Source organism: Miniopterus schreibersii (assembly GCF_964146895.1).
Source record: "Miniopterus schreibersii genome assembly, chromosome: 6".
Classification (NCBI taxonomy): Eukaryota; Metazoa; Chordata; class Mammalia; order Chiroptera; family Miniopteridae; genus Miniopterus; species Miniopterus schreibersii.
Genome location: NC_138107.1, coordinates 38,826,151 through 38,844,950, shown reverse-complemented (window position 1 = coordinate 38,844,950; position 18,800 = coordinate 38,826,151). Strand labels below are relative to the sequence as shown.

At 39.7% G+C, this 18,800-nt stretch overlaps 1 protein-coding gene across 1 annotated transcript in view; it reads left to right on the top strand.

The window, feature by feature from the left end:
* Positions 1 to 767: 767 nt before the first annotated feature.
* Positions 768 to 18,800, top strand: part of ME1 (malic enzyme 1) — a 133,897-nt gene continuing 115,864 nt past the window's right edge. Inside the window, exon 1 of the mRNA XM_081140896.1 lies at positions 768 to 1,229. Coding sequence (XP_080997022.1) covers positions 1,155 to 1,229 — 75 coding nt within the window. The 5' untranslated portion in view covers positions 768 to 1,154. The remainder of the gene's footprint in view (positions 1,230 to 18,800) is intronic.

Here is an 18,800-nt window from a genome sequence, read left to right as displayed (position 1 = left end):
GTTTGTTGTGTGTCAGACACCTATTTTGGCTCTGATCTGACTGCTCCTCCATTCCTTAAAACTTTAGGTATAAATATCAATAAAAACAGAATTTTAGGGCTATAAGATCATTATTCTGACCCTCTCGTTTTACCAAAGAAGAAACTGAAGCTCCTAAAGACTGAGTTACTCATCATTATTCAGAGAAAGTTCTTAAACACCCTGGCTTCTAGAACTTTCGAAAATTATACACAGGCTAAAGGTGTATAATTGTAAAGGTGACGCTGACTGGGCCCTAACCCATCTGCCCCCTAACACACACTTAGGAAAATAAAAGTCCCACGGCTAATCTACAGGCCTGCGCGCTTAGTAAGATAAAAGGCCCACGGGTAGTCCACAGAGGCTCCTGCGGCGCCGCCCGCGCGCTCTCTCGCCTTTCGCCCGGTTCTGCCTGGGCCTGGGCTTTCTGGGTCAAGGTTGGGTCCCTCCCGCCTTCTGCTCCCGCCCGGGCATGGCCGGCGTCCAGCACCGGTGCTCTGCAAGAGCCTCAGTGGAAGGGAGAGGTGAAGCTGGACTCTCAGCGGTCACTGTAAGCGAAGCGCCCCGGGACCCCCTCGGTGCCCCAGCAGCGGAGGTCTCCCCGCGCCCGCGGCTCTGGCCGAGGGCCGCCCCTGCCAGGGGTGCCGGCGCCCGTGCGGCCAGGGGCCCGGCGGGGAGCGGCCTCACTCCCCACGTGGGTCTCTGGGGTAGGAGAGCATTCAGGACACAACACTCGGCACGCCCCCGCCGAGATGGGCGAGTGCCGGCGTGACTGTCGGAGCGATGGTGGCGGCCGCGGGGGCGGCGAGGGGAGGGGAGCGGCTCGGCGGCCGCCTCCCTCGGCCCCGCAGCGCCGTCAGCGCCGCTCTCCTCCTCCTCCACTCGCCGGCTCGGGCGATCTCCTGACGTGACTCAGCGTTTCTCTCAGGCTGTCCTGCTGGGGCCACCAGCCTCTCGCGGGCTCCTCCCGCCAGGGCCACCCCTTCTCCCCACCCACGCCTGCCCCGGGCCGCGGGCCCGTCCCCTGCGCGGCCGCCGCCCCCGCCGCACTCCGCGCCGGCGTCCCAGCAGCATCCGCCGCCCGCGCCGCGCGCACCTCACGCTCCCGCCGACCCCGCCGTCAACAGTCGCCTGCCATGGAGCCCACCGGCCCCCGCCGCCACACCCACCAGCGCGGCTGCCCCGTGATGCGGGACGCCCGCCTCAACAAGGTAAGCCCCGGGCGCGCCAGCAGCCCGCGGCCCGGCTCCTCGCGGCCGGGGGCAGGCGCCTCCCGCTGGTCCGCCCCGCAGGGCGTCGCCCCTCCTCCCGCTTCCCGGGACCCTGCCTGCCGAGCGGCCCGGGGCCCTCGGGGCGACCTCCCCGCGCTGGCGGAATGAAGGGGGCCGCCCCCTCGGGTGGGTGCCCGGGAGCGTGAGGGGAGGGCGGCGCTGGTGCCTCCGCACCCCGGCATCCCGTTTTGGGACAAGAGAAGATGTAACTTGTTTATCACACTTTATGGCTTCTCTTCTCCAAAGCGACAGCCAAGTCGAAGAAAGTGGTACCAGAAAAAATGTGTTTTTGTGACGGTAGCTGGTAGGCAGGTAGGCCAGCCTCGCCGTGCCTGCCGCCCACCACTTACGGGTTTGATTCAGTGTGGCAATTCCTGGAGGCGGCCTGGGGAGAAGCGGCCCTACTGGTCCAGCCTGGGTCGCATTGAGACCTGGAAGTGAAGGCCTCTGGTTTCTGGAGTGACACAGTGACGAGCCTGGGAATGCGCGGTGGGGGGCCCCTGGCTTGGACACTGCATGGCCTGGATACGAACGCCAGGGCCTGGACGTGGGACTCTGGGTAAAGCCATCTCTACTTTTTGAATCTGGCCTTCTGGAAAGCAAGAACTTTTTTTTTTTTTTGTAAATCAAAAGGGAAATTCAGTGTACACTCTGTTCAGAGAACCTTTTTCAGATCCTGGTAGGATTTCATTTTTTTTCACAGGTAATGTAGTATAAACCCCTAAGACTTCTCTCAGATGAAAAAATATCAGAATGTATAATTTTGCTTACAGTCACATTTATTTTATAGCTGGGTTTGTTTTTGAATTGTTCCTTTTTTTGTATGTGTGAGCTTCTGACATTTCCTTTGTATTTAGTACATGGAAAATGCATCAGTCAGCAGAGATTTGTGTAGTGATTTTGGTTGTCTCTTTACTGGACACCCTTTTTCATTAAGAACTGGTGATTTTTTTTTTTGTATATGAATGTGTTTTTCCCCCCCAATTTTAATTTTCAGTTACAGTTGATATACAATATTATATTAGTTTCAGGTATACAACCCAGCAATTAAGCATTTTTACAACTTACACAGTGATTCCCCCCAGTAGGTCTAGCATCCATCTGACACCACACACAGTTATTATATTATTGACTATTCCCTATGTTGTACATCCCCATGATTGTTTTGTATCTGCCAATTTGTACTTACTCCCTTCATCTTGGTCACCTCCCACCCCGACACCCCTCTCATCTGGCAACCATCAGTTTTTTTCTCTGTAATTATGTGTTTGTTTCTGTTTTGATTGTTTATTTTGTTTTTTAGATTCCACATATAATTGAAATCATATGGTATAGAAACGACAACAATGGGTCTGGGCTGCTTGTCACCACTTGAGCCAATTAAGCAGAGACAGGGTTGAGTCGTATATGAGCATTTATTACAATATTGCCAGCAATATGGGAGAGTAGTAATGATCATCCACGAAACTATGTTCTGCCATCCCCCCATAATCCAGCTGTTTATATCAGGTAGAAGGACAAGGATTACATGGGGAAAGTAGGAATTACAGGCGCGGGGAAGTAGGCAAGGTATAATGCTAACAGGTTACGAGCAATGTGGGCTAGGGGGTTGCAAAGGGTGGGTGCCTCAGAGATGCCAGGTGAGCGCCTTTGGGACCAGATTACAGGCGATTCAGGGTGGGGGTAGCAAAGGGTGGGAGCCTCAGGGATTCTATTGTTTCAGAAACAGGCTGTTAATCTTCCCCTGTTGCTGAAAGAAGTATCAACCACACTCCAAGGTCAACTCGCATGTCCGTGGGCGTACAACTTCCAGCCAGGTTAGAAATTACTTTTTCTAATTAGAACAGAACAATCACAGTTTAACAGAATATGATTAATATTTCTTATAACTATAGCTAACAATCATGGTCAACAGAACATGATGAACATCTCTGCTCCTAACATTGTTTGTCTCTGTCTCAGTTATTTTACTTAGCATAATACCCATGCTGTCACAAATGGTAAGATTTCTTTTTTTTTATGGCTGAGTAATATTCCATTGTATATATTTACCACATCATTTTTTATTTATTTTTTTACTATTTTTTTAAATTGATTTCAGAGAGAGGAAGGGAGAGGGAGAGAGAGATAGAAACATTAATGAGAGACAGTCGTTGATCGGCTGCCTCCTGCACGCCCCCTGCTGGGGATTGAGCCTGAAACCTGGGCACTGGCCCTGACGGGGAACTGAACCGTGATCTCCTAGTTCCACGCTGGCTGGGCTGTATCATATCATCTTTATAAAATTGTCTATTGATAGACACTTAGGTTGCTTGCATATCTTAGCTATTGTATGTGAAATGTCCTTTTTGTCTCTTGTTTAGCCTTTGTTGTAGTCTATTTTGTCTCATATAAGTATTGCTACCCCAGCATTTTTCCCCCACTTCTATTTACATGATATATCTTTTCTCATCCTTTTATTCAGTCTCTGTGTGTCTTTTGCTTTGAAGTGGGTCTCTTGTAAGCAGCATATGTACAGGTCTTGTTTTCTTCTCTATTCAGCCAACATATGTCTTTTGATTGGAGCACTTAATTAATTTACATTTAAAGTAATTATTGATAGGTATGCAGTTATTGCCATTTTTTTAATTCACTTTTTAAAATTTCATTTTCTTCTTTTTCTTTTTAAAGAAGTCCCTTTAACATTTCTTGTAATACTGGTTTTTGGTAACTTTTCTGAGAAGCTCTTTATTTGTCCTATGATTCTAAATGATAGCTTTGCTGGGTAGAGTAATCCTGGTTTTTAGGTCTTTGCTTTTCATCACTTTCAGTATTTCTTGCCAATCCCTTCTGGCCAGCAAAGCTTCTGTTGAGAAATCAGCTGACAGTCTTATGGCAGCTTCTTTGTAGATAACTAACTACTTTGCTCTTGCTACTTTTAAGATTCTCTCTTTGTCTTTAACCTTTGGCATTTTAATTATGATGTGTGTTGGTGTGGGCCTCTTTGGGTTCATCTTGTTTGGGACTCTCTGTGCTTACTGGACTTGAACGTCTGTTTCCTTCACCAGGTCAGGAAAATTTTCCATCGTTATTTCTTCAAATAAGTTTTCAATCCTATGTTCTCTCTCCTCTCCTTCTGGTACCCCTGTGATACGAATGTTTTTACACTTGGTGTTGTCCAAGAAGTTCCTTAAACTGTCTTTATTCTTTTTTTATATTCTCATTTCTTTTTGCTGTTCCCATTGGGTATTTTTCTGCTACCTTATCTTCCCAATTGCTCATTTGATTCTCTACTTCATCTAAGCTGCTATTGATCCCATTTAATGTGTTCTTCAGTTCAGTTATTGTACTCTTCATTTATGACTGGTTCTTTTCTTTGTGTAAGTTCTCACTGAGTTCATCTGTTTTCCCCTAAGTTCATTGAACAGCCTTATATCCAGTGTTTGAACTCTGTATCTGGTAGTTTACTTGCCTCCATTTTGTTTACTTTTTTTTTTTTTTGAGTTTTGTTCTTTTCATTTGGGACATGTTTCTCTGTTTCTTCATTTTGGCTGCCTCTCTGTGTTTATTTCTATACATTAGATAGGTCTGCTTGTCTCCCAGTCTTGGCAGGGTGGTCTTACATAGTAGATGTCCTGTGGGGCCTAGTGCTGCAGACTCCCTAGTCACTTGAGCTGAGTGCTCCAGGGGTGTCCCTTGTGTGAGTTGTCTACCCTCCAGTTGTAGTTGAGCCTTGATTGCTGTTGGCACATAAGTGGGTGGGTTTGACCCTGAGGTTATCTGGCTGTGAGGACTGGCTATGGCTACAGCAGATGAACTGTTGTGTGGGGGCTGACCCCATGGAATGGGATTCACTTTAGTGGGCTCCAGTGCCTGCTCAGTCCATCCTTTGGTTGTGTTGTTTGTGTTGCTAATTAGGTGGTGGTCTGGTGAAGTCTGAAGTCATCCACCAGATGTGTTGGTTCTAGGGCCCCTTGGGAGGGGCTTCAGTTGGGAGATAGAAAGTGGTCTGTGGTTGGTACTTGCCTGTGCCTGGCTTGGAGGTGCCTGGGGGAAGCTGTGCTGTGACTCAAAGCCCACTGCCACTAGTGCCGGGCTTGGGCTGCTTAGCAAGAGATACAGGATACATGGAGGCCAGTTGCTGCTGGTTTGGGGTTTGTGGATTTTCGAGAGATTTTAGGAAAGTCTGCAGAATGGGCCAAGGCCAGTGGCTTATGAGGAATAGCTGCATGGGTTGGTGGGGTCCCAGAGAATCACTTGGGTGGGGTGAGAGGGGTGTTAGGGAGGTTAATGGAAACATATTTGGTGCCCACCTGCACCTGCCAGCTATGTGTGGGGAGAGCTCATCAAAGAAACAGTGGAACCTGTTAGGTTTAGTCCCAAGGGAGCTGCCCTGCCAGACCTTGCCCTGAAGCCGGACAGTTCCATTCCCCACATTTTCTTGGCGATTTTCAAGCTGCTTGCTGTCCTTTAGCTGGAGCTTAGAGTGGGTATTTTTGAGTTACTGAGTCTGAGCTTGGTCCGTTTGCGAGGACATCTGGGTCTATAGTAGCCCCCCCCCCCCCCCCGAGTGAGTCCCTGCTGATTTTCACAGCTAGTTGTTGTTGGGACTCCTCTTCCCAGCACCACCAGCACTGGTGCTTAAGGCTGTGAAGCCTGGTGTGGGGCTGGGACCCCTGGCTTTTCAGTGGGGACCTCTGCAGCCGAGATATCCCTCATGGTTAATTGCCACAGGTGGGTGTGGGACCAGCCTGTTTCACATCACCCCTCCTACCAGTCTCCACGTGGCTTCTTTATATTTTTGGTTATAGTTCTGTTCAACTACTCTTCAGGTGGTTCTCAAGAGTGGTGGTTCTATAATTTAGTTGTAGTTTTGATGTCTTGGGAGGAGATGAGCACAGCATTTATCTGCTCTGTCATCCTGATGGGAATTCTCTGCTGGTGATTTTTAAAATCATATTTAATGGCTTGAAGACTTATGATTCCTTTTATTTAATAATTTATTGTTAGTGCGAGTTATTTTTGTAGTGACAGGCAACTTTTACAAATCTATGATTATTGAGTATTTGTGGTTGTAAAGCATTATGCAATTTTAAATACTTATTTTTTTCTTAAAATTGAGTTTAATTGCTAGTTTGTTTTTTTTCATCCTTTTTATTATTCTGCAGGTCTCGGCCTATTTTCAATAGAACAAAGGTAAAATTTGATGTGACAGAACAATTTGTTACTTTCATGTATGGCTGCCTTCTGTTTATGACCAAATAATGGGTCACCACTTAAAAAGGACCACATGAATGGTATAACCTGTTTGAAATCCTCAAGGGGCAAGAGCGTCTGTTTCGAGTGGGTAGATGGAATTCGCAATCCCTGAGCAAGAGTAATTACGCCTTTACTATTTACATCAGGAATTTATGATATTAAAACCCTTTTTACTCCTGTTCATCAATAGGGATTAATTGCTACTTAAGAATAATCACATCACAGAGATTTTCCACCAAATGTAGGAAGGTGCAGCATTAATATGTTATGAACACATTTTAAAATTTGTAATGGAACTTTATTGGCTTCATAGTATCAGATTGGACTTAAAAACTAGTTCACCAACTTTGGGGAGCTTAATGGAGTAAATTTTATTATTCTTACTCAGTTCTAAAACAATGGTGTGATGCCTCATGGAAGTAACAATATCCTCATCTATACTACTGAAACCATAGCTGTGCGACCTCCTTGATCCGCCCTGAACTGAAGACTTCTGGGCCTTTAAGTTTTCTGCTACCCCAGGAATTTGTACTGATTTTTGCGACATCCTTGGCTCCAAATAAATATTAATATTTCTTACTGTCCTGTAACACCCCAGTCTGTCACCTAACTATATGGAGACTTTTCATTCATACTCACACAGACCTTCATCACCTTACCTTTTGGGTAACTGCAAGTTTTCTAGTTTCATCTTCAGTATTATAATCTGTCCTACATCTAGGTGTGAGAGAAATGTTTTCATTTTATTTATGTTACTCTTCTGTTAACCAGGTGTTTATAGTATGTTACTATTTTCTATTATTCTGAATGTAAAATCAATTTGTTAGTTAGGTTTACATCTTCTCCAAATTTATCTCATTAGTTCCCCAACTTTGCCTTCCACTTAAAATATATTTGCTGAATCTCTTACTTAAACAGTTTACTTTTTGTCTGTGTGTAATTCCTACACTTGAATTGTCATTAGTTTATTTAATGATCTCTCTAGGAAAGATTTTCCTAATTACTTTAGTCCTATTATCATTACTTAATACCCTTGTTTCTTATGTATACAGTTGTTCTGTATTATTTTGCATTTACTGTACTGTATTTTTTCTTATTTTGATGATCATAGGGCAGGAATCAATAGTACAGAATTTTGTTCAATGAACATTAAATAAATGTTTACTTAATAAATGACTGATCCATATTTTTATTTCATTTTGTCTTCTAAACAGTACTCAACTTTTTTTATTTTTTTATTTTAATATATCTTTATTGATTTCAGAGAGAGGAGGGGAGAGGAAGAGAAAGAGATAAAAACATCAATGATGAGAGAGTCATTGACCGGCTGCCTCCTGCATGGCCCCCACTGGGGAATGAGCCTGCAACCTGGGCATGTGCCCTGATTGGGAATCAAACCATGATCTCCTGGATCCTAGGTTGATGCTCAACTGCTGAGCCACGTAGGCCAGGTGGTACTCAGCTTTTAAAGCAGGTAGCTTTTATTATTTATTTATTTTTAAAAAATTTATCTTGTCAAAAGATTTACAGATGTCTCCTTTCCCCTCCATTGACCCCCTCCACCCTACTCCCTCCCGCTCCCCAGGCGTTCATCGCATTATTGTCTGTGTCCATCTGTTATGCATATGTGCATGTAAGTTCTTTGGCTAGTCTCTTCCCTGCCCCTACCCTTTGCCTCTGAAAGGAATGGCAGTCTGTTGTATGCTTCAATGTCTCAAGCAGGTAGCTTTTAAAGTGGTAATTTGGACATTATCCTAAAACATTTATCTTTAATGTAATTTTTTTCTTTATTGATCATTTTTTAGAGGGAGAGGACGGGGAGTGGAGAGAGAGAGAGAAGCACCTATTGGTTGCCTTTCAGGGATTGAACTGCAACCTGGGCATGTGCCTTGACCGGGAATGGAACTGGTGACCTTTGGGTACACCAGATATCGCTCAACCAACTGAGCCACACAGGCTAGGGCTTTAATGTAATTATTTGAAAGTAAATTCACAGTGAAGTTTAAGCTGAGTTAATTCTGTGTACCATTACATTGTGTAATGGAATATAGTCAGAGATGTTGGAATTTGGTTTAATGCTGATCATCCCGTGACATTTTAATTACTTGATGGATCACTTTAGGGAGGTGCTTTGTATTAGTAAAAATCAAGGTTAACAGGAAATGTGATCTGAATTAAAAAATAAAAAATGTAAGACAAATAGGATTTTTCTTCTTTGGTAATAATTCATGTATGATTCTTATTTGCATATACTCCAATATACATTATTTCAGGTAGATATCGTCATAGCATTTGGGGTGCTTATCTTTGCCTCTGTTGTACGTGCTTATCTAATTTAGTGTTTAATGTTTATGATTTTCAAGGATGCCTTCTGATTTAGATGAGTGTGCTTAAAATTTTTTCTCAGGAATTATCATGTGACTAATAGTAATGTTTCATGTCACTCTTTAAAATTCTACACACAATAATCACACTTATTTTTATTTCTCAATTTATTAGTTTGCTTTATTTCTCTATGTAATGGTAGAAAACACTAATTGATAGTTCTATCATAATTAACTTTTACTTACATGGTTTCCATATCTTTAAGATTAGATAATAACATGACTTGCAAGTAAACCTTCAAAAGACATCACTCTTCAGTATTTTGGGCAGTTTGATCCAGTTTAAGTTAGTGATAGTGTTTTATCAAAGTCAGTTTTTGTCAGCATTATTAACTTAAATCTAAAAAATTAGCTTCTGGGCAAGTGCCTTTGTAGGTGTGTATGTCCTGGCATGTTAAGACCTAGTTGGATGTATTGTAGGGAAGAGAGACAGAAACAAGTCTCATGACTATGAAAGGTACCTTAAACCTCCATTTTTTCTTCAGTGTATGCTATACCAGAATAAACTACTCAGAAATTTTTACCTACCATAGTTCTCTGGAGTTGCCTAAGCAATATGAGAAACTGATAGATTATTTAACTTGGAATCCCACTAGTGGTGAAAGCCATTGTCATGCACATGTACAGCTATATGCCTCCATATCTGTCTGTTACTTTGCTGCAGTTGAAACAACAGTGGCAGTATAGGATAGCACAAAAACAAAATAATGTTGTACTTTAATGAGTAGAAAGATGAGTATGATTTGAGAACTGAGACTGGTAATATGGAGTGCAGAAAATAGAGGAATAGGTTTGAGATTTTTCATTTTTGTTTTCTGATCTCCTTCTAACTTTTGGGCAAGTATGGGAAATGTGATGTAATGGAATCAACATTCTAAGACTTTTGTCTAGAAGAAATGAGCCCAAGTTCCAATTCTTCCAGGTTGCAGTTAAGAGATTTTTGAGTGAGGTTTTCTTAACTGCTTGTATAATAGAGTGATAACTTTATTCATTTATCCTTTTAAAATTTAACAAGTATTTATTCAGAACCCATTATATGCTAGGTAGCATTCTCAGTGCAGGGTATATAGCAATGAATAAGAAGCCTGCTGTGAGTATACTTAGAGTTTCATAGCAGTATGATATCTATCTGGCCTCTTCACTCAGATATTTACAAGATTTTTTAGTGTACCTACCTTGTTCCCTTCTCTCTCTTTTTTTCTTTGTTAATCCTCACCCAAGGATATTTTCTGTTGTTTTTTAGAGATAGTGGAATGCAGGGGGAGTGAGAGAGAGAGAGAGAGAGAGAGAGATCGATGTGAGAGAGACACATCGATTGGTTGCCTTTCGCATGAGCACCAACAGGGGGCCCGGGATTAAACCTGCAACCCAGGTATGTGCCCTTTGACAGGGAATTGAACCTGAGACCCTTTTTGCGCGGGCCAGTGCTCTAACCACTTAGCTACACACCAGCCAGGGCTCTCCAATTTTTGATGACATGATTGTGTCATCAGGTTTATAAATTTTATAGTAAATTTATAAATTTTATAGTAAGAACTATATAAATTTTATAGTAAAATCTATGTACTTCTCTCTGGGAGTGAGAAATTTACATTTTACTCTTAGATACATATAAGTGAGTATAACTGGCATTACATGACCTTTGCAATCTTTCATACATTTTCACAGAATGCCAGGTGTAGGTTAAAGAATGTCTTTGTGAAGAAAACGTAAAAGCAAAGTTTTTTGCTTTTCTACTCTGCTCTAAGTTTATAGAGGCTTGGAAGTATGAAAGAACATGGCTTGTTAGAGAAAGGTAGAGGTGTGTCCTGGGTAGTTAGAATAATTGGGATAAGCCCTGGCGGGTGTGGCTTGGTTGGGTGTCATCCCATTCAATGAAAGGTTGTCGGTTCTATTCTTGGTCAGGGCATATGCCTGGGTTGTAGGCTCCATCCCCAGTAGGGGGCATGCAGGAAGCAACTGATCGATGTTCTTCTCTGAAATTGATATTTCTCTTCCTCTCTCCCTCTCCATTCCCCCTGATCTAAAATCAATTTAAAATCTTTAAAAAAAAAAAAAAGGGATAAGAGTGAATGATTTTCAAAGACATGAAATTTAATGTTTCTGTGGTGTGAAATCAGCCTTTACTTTATTCTCTTTGATTTTGGAATTAATCAGTTATTCTGACAAAACAAATATTTGGACTCGTTTCCAATGGTTTTCAGAATCAACACAACCAAATATGGTTATGTAGTTTCCCTTATCTATGGGGATACATTCCAAGACTGGTAGTACCAAATCCTATTTTTACTATGTTTTTTTTCATATCCATACATACCTTTTCATTTAAAGAAAGCACTTACAAGTTCTCTTTCGCATATCTGAATTGCCAGCATCACTATTCTTGCACTTTGGGACCATTATTACCTAAAATAAGGGCTACCTGAACACAAGTACTGCAATATTGCGACAGTCAATCTGATAACCTAGATGGCTATTAAGTGACTAACAGGCAGGGAGTGTGTATAAAGCATGCAGATGCTGGACAAAGACATGATTTAGGTTCTGGATGGGACGAAACAGGCTGTGCAAGATTTCATCACACTACTCAGAACAGCTCACAATTTAAAACTTATGAATTGTTTATGTCTGGAATATTCCATTTAATATTTTCAGACTGCTCTTGGCTGTGGGTAACTAAAACCACAACAAACTCTGTGGATAACGGGGACTACTGCAGATTCAAGATTGCCTGATTTGGCCAACTTATTATTTCTTTCTTTTTTTTAAATATATCTTTATTGATTTCAGAGAGAGGAAGAGAGAAAGAGATAGAAACACCAATGATGAGAGAGTCATTGGCTGCAGCCCGCAACCTGGGCATATGCCCTGACCGGGAATTGAACCCTGATCTCCTGGATCCTAGGTCGGTGCTCAACCGCTGAGCCACGCACAGCTGGGCGGCCTACTTATTATTTCAATGTTTATGTTATTGAGGCAACTCAACAGACTTTGTTGTCAGCTTATGGATCCAGGATTGGTCATCGAATATGTTACAATTCTGCAGAACTAATTCAGAAATGTTTCTAACTCAAATGATTAAAAAACTTTCATAGACATGAGGCCTAAATATAAAATATTTTATGGTTTATATATAAATTTTTACCTGTTTTTAACTTAATGTATATAATAGTATAGGCATACCTTGTTTTATTGTGCTTTGCACTGTTGAGTTCCACAAATGTTGTGTGTTTTACAAATTGAAGGCAAGGCCCTCCATCAGCAAAAAGATTTCCTCTATTAGTAGACTCAGTTTATTGTGGTGGTCTGGAACCAAACTCACAATATCTCTGAGGTATGCCTGTGTACTTTAAAACAGTGTATTATTGCCTTAGATGAATTTAGAGGATTTAAAACATCATTATTTTCCCTCAGGCCCTGAAGATATAGCTAAGTTAGCCATCGATTGAACTGTTTTCAGATACTTCAGGCCTTTGAGTTTAAAGAAGGGAGAGAGAGTGTGTCCTTAAGTTTCTGTAGTTTAATTTGGTAGTTTGAGAAGTCAATATAATAATGAATAATGTTCTCTAAAAATATGGGAATATAACTATTAGAGCTTCTATACTAATAAACAAACCCTAGACTTAAAACCCTAGGATTATTATTATTTTTTTATAATAGGTAATGGTTGAGTAAGAACATTGGCAAAAGTACTTGCGCGTTATAGAATGTTTATGATTACATTATAAGTATCCTTGGGGTAGTTAAATTCTAAACACTTGCTAAGACCTGAGATCTGGAGACTGAAGGAATCCTGACATTCCATTATATTAGGGCTAGGTTTAGAATATTTTAAAATATATTTGAATAGTTTATTCAAAATTCTTTTAAGATATTTTTAAACTTTTTTTATTGTGACACAGTAGACATACACATAATATATGTATAAGCATATTTTTATGGGCCAAATTGTGTCCTCCCAAAAGTCATATGTTGAAGTCTTAATCCTCAGAATCTCAGAATGTAACCGTCTTTGGAAATAAAGTCTTTAAAGAGGTAATTAAGTTAAAATCAGGTCTTTAGGGTAGGCCCTCATCCAGTGTGACTGGTTCCTTTATGAGAAGAGGAGATTAGGGCACAAACAACACACAGTGAGAAAAGACCAAAAGACTGTATGAAGACAAAGGGAGAAGACAGCCGTCTATCTGTAAGGCAGTGAAGAGAAGCCTCAGAATGTAAGCAACCGTGCCAGCATCTGGTCTTGGACTTCTAGTCTCTGGAACTGTGAGAAAATAAATTTCTCTTGTTTTAGCCACCAGTCTAGTACTTTTTTATGTCAGCCTGAGCAAACTAATACACTTATGTAGTTGAAACAAAAGTGAATTCTAGTAGTATATATTCTATTTCAATATTTAAAAAATGTTGGTTGTGATTAATTAATTACAATCCATAGAGTGCATTCATATACCTCAGAAGCTCATTATTGAGTAACTTTCTTTTCTGTGTCTTCGTGTTGCATATAGGGCTCCAGTTTGCCTTGGCCCTTTTGTTTTTCTTTTTACATGTCCAAATTGAGGTATCTTTTAAATCAACAATCTTGAAACTATGAGAACACTATTGTTGTTATCAACAGTGGCAGGTCTGGTTAGTCAGCAAACAGTGAGTCTTATGTGCTTAGAGCCAAAAAGAAATCAAAACTTGATTAATGAGCGTTTTTGCGGACCTTTAAAATTTTACTTATTCAAAATCTTGCTTATATTTAATTCTTACACATGGTAACTATAACATCATACTATGACGATAACTGAGAGCAAATATATTGGCCAAACAAATAAATATAAATGAGAATAACTCACCTATAAATAAAATTGTTTTCAGATTGTTTCACAAAGCACAAACTATGCTGTATATAAGAAATACACCAAGAACAAAATGTTGTGGATAGGCTAAAAATAAAGAAATGGGAAAAATGCAAACAGCAAGATACCAGAATTATCCTAAGATCTGACAATGTAGACTTTATGTCATAAAGCATTAAATAAGACAAAATATTCTTCAAAATGCTGAAAGGTGCAATTCTGAATGAAGTTATACCTATGCACCAAATAACACAGCAGCCGCCTTTACTGAAAAAGACACTGTACAACATGCAAAGAGAAAAAACACACTAATAATTGAGACTTTTAACATATCTCACTTGGTGAAAGATATATCAAAGGGACAAAAAACTGTTTTCATACAGGAATTCCTTCTTCAGTTTCTCACAAAATTTATACTTTTCCAAACTATGAGAAAATTTAGTTGAGAAATTGGGAAAATTATAAAAGGTACTATAGTCCTCCTTTAAAAATCAAAGCTTAATAAGTAACAGGCATTATTGGCTTGAAAGATCTAGCGATATAAGTCATAGGGAAGAGCTGGAAATGGTGACATGTAGAGTCAGAGGTTAAGGTCAACATTTTCTGGATCTTCACAAGAACATGTAGGTGAGAAGCAGTAATGATCTAATCAGTCAGTTTTGATTGTTGCCAATTTATGACAATATCTATTAATTTCTGAGTTTAGACCATTTACACTTAATGTAATTATTGATATGTTTGGATTTCTGTTCACCATTTTATTATTAGGTGTCTGTTCCTTCTGTTTTTCATTCCTTCATTTCTCCTTTCCTACCATTTTTTAATTATTTGAATAATTTTATTACCTCCTTTTAATTTATCCAATGAGTTTTGACAGTGTCCTTTGTACAGTCTTTTTCTTTTTTTTTTGTACTTGCTCTAGGAATAAGATACACATAACTTTCCACAATCTACTTAAAATGAACATCGATTGGAATGTAGAGACTCTTAACCATCATACAAGTCTAATTACTTTCATCTGTTTATGTTATAGTTGTTATAGGTATATCCACTTACATATCCATACATGTATTACATAAAAATGTAAAAATGGAGATATAATTGACATAAAACATTATATTAGTTTCAGGTTTAGAACATGATGATTCGATATTTGTATATATTGCAAAATCCTCACCACAATAAGTCTAGTTAACATCCATCACTGGATGTAGTTATACAGGTTTTTTTTCTTGTGATGAGAATTTTATTTTTTTAAGCAGTTTTAAAAAATATGTTTTTATTGATTTTAGAGAGAGAAGAAGGGAGAGAGAGAAACATTGATGTGAGCGTGAAGCATCAGTTGGCTGCCTCCTGTACACCCCCTACTGGGGATTGAGTTGGCAACCCAGGCATCTACCTGGACTGGGAATTGAACTGGTGACCTCTCAGTGCATGGGACGATGCTCAACCAACTGAGCCACATCAGCTAGGGCTTGTGATGAGAACTTTTAAGATTTACTCATTAGCAACTTTCAAATATGCAATATAGTATTATTAACTATAGTTACCATGACATATATTTTATAACTGAAAGTTTATACCTTTTGACCACCTTCACCCATTTTGTCCCCCTAGCCTCCTACCTCTATATGTATATGAGCTCATTTTTTAAAAATTCCACATATAAATGATATTATACAATGTTTGTCTTTCTGTCTGAATTCTCTCATCATAATGCACTTACAGTCTGTCCATGTTGTCACAAATGGCAAGATTTCCTTTCACATGGTTGAATAATATTTCATGGTACATATATGTATATGTATATGCGCACACACACATATATACACACCACATTTTTTTTATCCATCTGTCAGTGGGCATTTAGATTGTTTCTGTATCTTAGCTATTGTAAATAATGCTGCAATGAACATAGGGGTGCACATATCCTTTTTGAGTTAGTGTTTTTGGTTTCCTCATATAAATACCCAGAAGTAAAATTGCTGGATCATATGATAGTTCTATTTTTGAATTTCTGAGGAACCTGCATACTGTTTCCTCTAGTGGCTGCACCAATTTACATTTCTATCAATAGTGTGCCAAGGGTTCCCTTTTCTCTGCATCCTCACCAATATTTGTTACTTCTTGTCTTTTGGATAATAGTCATTCTAACAGGTGTGAGGTGATACCTCATTGTGGTTTTGATTTGCACTTCTTGGATTATTAGTGATGCTGAGCACCTTTTCATGTACCTGTTTGCCATCCATATGTCTTCTTTGGAAAAAATCTGTTCAGATCCTTCGCCCATTTTTTTTTTCCAACCCTCACCTGAAGCCAGGCTTAGAGAGAAGGAAAGAGAGAGAGAGAGAGAGAGAGAGAGAGAAACATCAATGTGAGAGAGAAACATCAATCATTGATCAGTTGTTTTCCATATGTGCCCCAACAGGGGATTGAACCTGCAACCTAGGTATGTGGCCTCACTGGGAATAGAACTCACAACCTTTCCATGTCTGGGACAATGCTTCAACCAACTGAGCCACACTGGCCAGTGCCTCAGCCCATTATTTAATCAGTTTTTTTGTTTTGCTATTGAGTTTTATAAAAAATTGTTTTGGATGTAATAATTTTATGTTTATAACTTTTGATTTTAACTGTCATACATATTTTAAAGATTTTAAGAGGGAAAGGATAATATAGTTACCCAGATATTTACCATTTCTGTTGCTTTTTTTTCATTTCTAATATTCCAAGTTTTCCTCAAGTATCATTTCCCTTCCATGTAAAGAAATTCCTTTAGCATTTCTTTTAGAGCAGCTTTGCTGGAGACCAATTATATTAGTTTCCTTTCATCTGAGAATGTCTTTATTTCACTTTCATTTCAGAAGGATATTTTCACCAGTTACAGAATTCAGGGTTGACAGTTGTTTTCCTTCAACACTTCAAAAGTGCCATTCTTCTTCCTCTTGGTCTCCCTTGTTTCTGACAAGAAATCTGCAGTCATTTCTTGTTTTTCTTTGGCTCCTTTAAAGATTTTTTTCCTTTTGTTTTTAGTTCTTAGCATTTTGAATATAATATTTCTGGGTTTAGATTTTTTTGAGTTCATCTTCAGTTTTGCTGAGCTTCCTGAATTTGTAATTTTATGTCTTGTGCCAAAATTGATAAAGTTTTAGCCATTATTTTTCCAAATATTTTTTATTTCTCCTCTCCTTTTGAGATTCTGTTGACAGAAATGTTAGGCTTTTTGGTATTACCCACAGGTCCTGGAAGCTGTGAATTTTTTTTGAGTCTTTTTTTTCTCTTTATTTTACAGATTGGTTAATTTCTAATGATCTATATTTAAGTTCACTGCCTCTTTCCTATCACATCTCCATTCTGTTCTTGAGCTCATCCAATGAATATTTTATTATTATATTTTTCAGTTCTAAAATTTCCATTTTTATTTTTATAGTTTTAATTTCTTAGCCAAGACTTTCTATCATTCCAGTCATTTAAAAAGGTTTTGCTCTTATGGTTTGGGGCATGGTTACAATAACTATAAGTCCTTGATAGCTTCATTACTTGTATCTTCTTGGGATTGGTGTTTATTTTCTTTTCCTTTGAGAGTTGAAGTTTTCCTGTTTCTTTGTATACCAAATAATTTTTTTTTTAATATATCTTTTATTGATTTCAGAGAGAGGAAGGGAGAGGGAGAGAGAGAGGGATAGAAACATCAATGATGAGAGAGTCATTGATCGGCTAGCCCACAACTCGGGCATGTGCCCTGACCGGGAATCGAACCCTGATCGCCTGGATCTTAGGTCCATGCTCAACCACTGAGCCACGCCCGGCTGGGCACCAAATAATTTTTACATGTATTCTGGACATTTGCATGTTATGTGTTTATAGGTTTTAGTTGAATCCTAAGGAAAATACTGTTCTTTTTATTTTTAGAAGTCACCCAGCCTGGTTAGGTCAGTTTGTAAGTTAGACCCAGCTTCTATGGGTTGTGGTTCCAATATTAATTCTAGCCTACTTTGTGCTATTACTTGGATCTGTTCATCATGTGTACCATCCAGTGGCCACTGTGGGATCTGTGCACTGTTCCACAGTTTAGTTCTCAAAGCCTTTACTATGCTATTTAAGGTCAGATCTATACATGCATAGCTCAGAAGTGAGCCCAGGAGTTCATATACAACATTAGGGGATTGCTCTTTTAAGTTCCCTTCTCTATGATCTCTGATACTGTCTGTCTCCTACAAGCTCCCCTTTCCAGCCCACATACCAGAAAACTGGGCCTTTAGTTTCCCTGCAGCTGCATTTCTATCTGAACCCAAGTGATTGGAAGACAGAGAAAAAAGCAACAGGCATTTGACCTATGATCTTGGGACCATTGCTCCTCTGGTTAAAAAGAATTACTTTCCTCCCTTAAAATTTTAGACATTTGTGGTAGCCATGATCCTGCCACCCACTATGAGATTGCCTCAGGGCTGGGACTGGAGAAAATGAAAAATAGTAGTGGATTTTCCTCCTCTGTGACCTTTAAGAGTCCCTTTGGGCTTTTTGGTGTTTCCACAGAGTGATCAGGAACATTGCTGCTTTACTGTCCTTAAGATCACTTCATGTTCCTGACTATGGATTTATAGATATTATGCACACATTCCCAGATGACTGCCGGAAGAAATGAGAGAAACACTTGAAAACCCACTTTCCAGTGTAGTTAGCTGTCTTTAAGGAGCTTTCCCCAGATTTCATACAACAGTACCATTTGTAGTCACATGGCCACATCTAACTACAAGGGAGTCTGGAACTGTAGTCTTTTAAATCTGACACATTGCTTTCCCAAAACAATATTATGGTTCTCTTACTGGGGAGAAGGGAAGAATAGATGTGGTTGGCAATTAACAGTCTCTGCTATAGCAAGAGCTGCCAGAAACAGGATAGAGATTTAACAAATGTGAATGATAAATATGATTGTAATATTCTTAGAGATTGAGATAAATGGTTTTAAGAGTTACTAATATTTTAATAGCCTTTCAGATTCACTGTATAAAAGTAAAAATACAAAAATGCAAAAACTTTGTCTCCCTCCC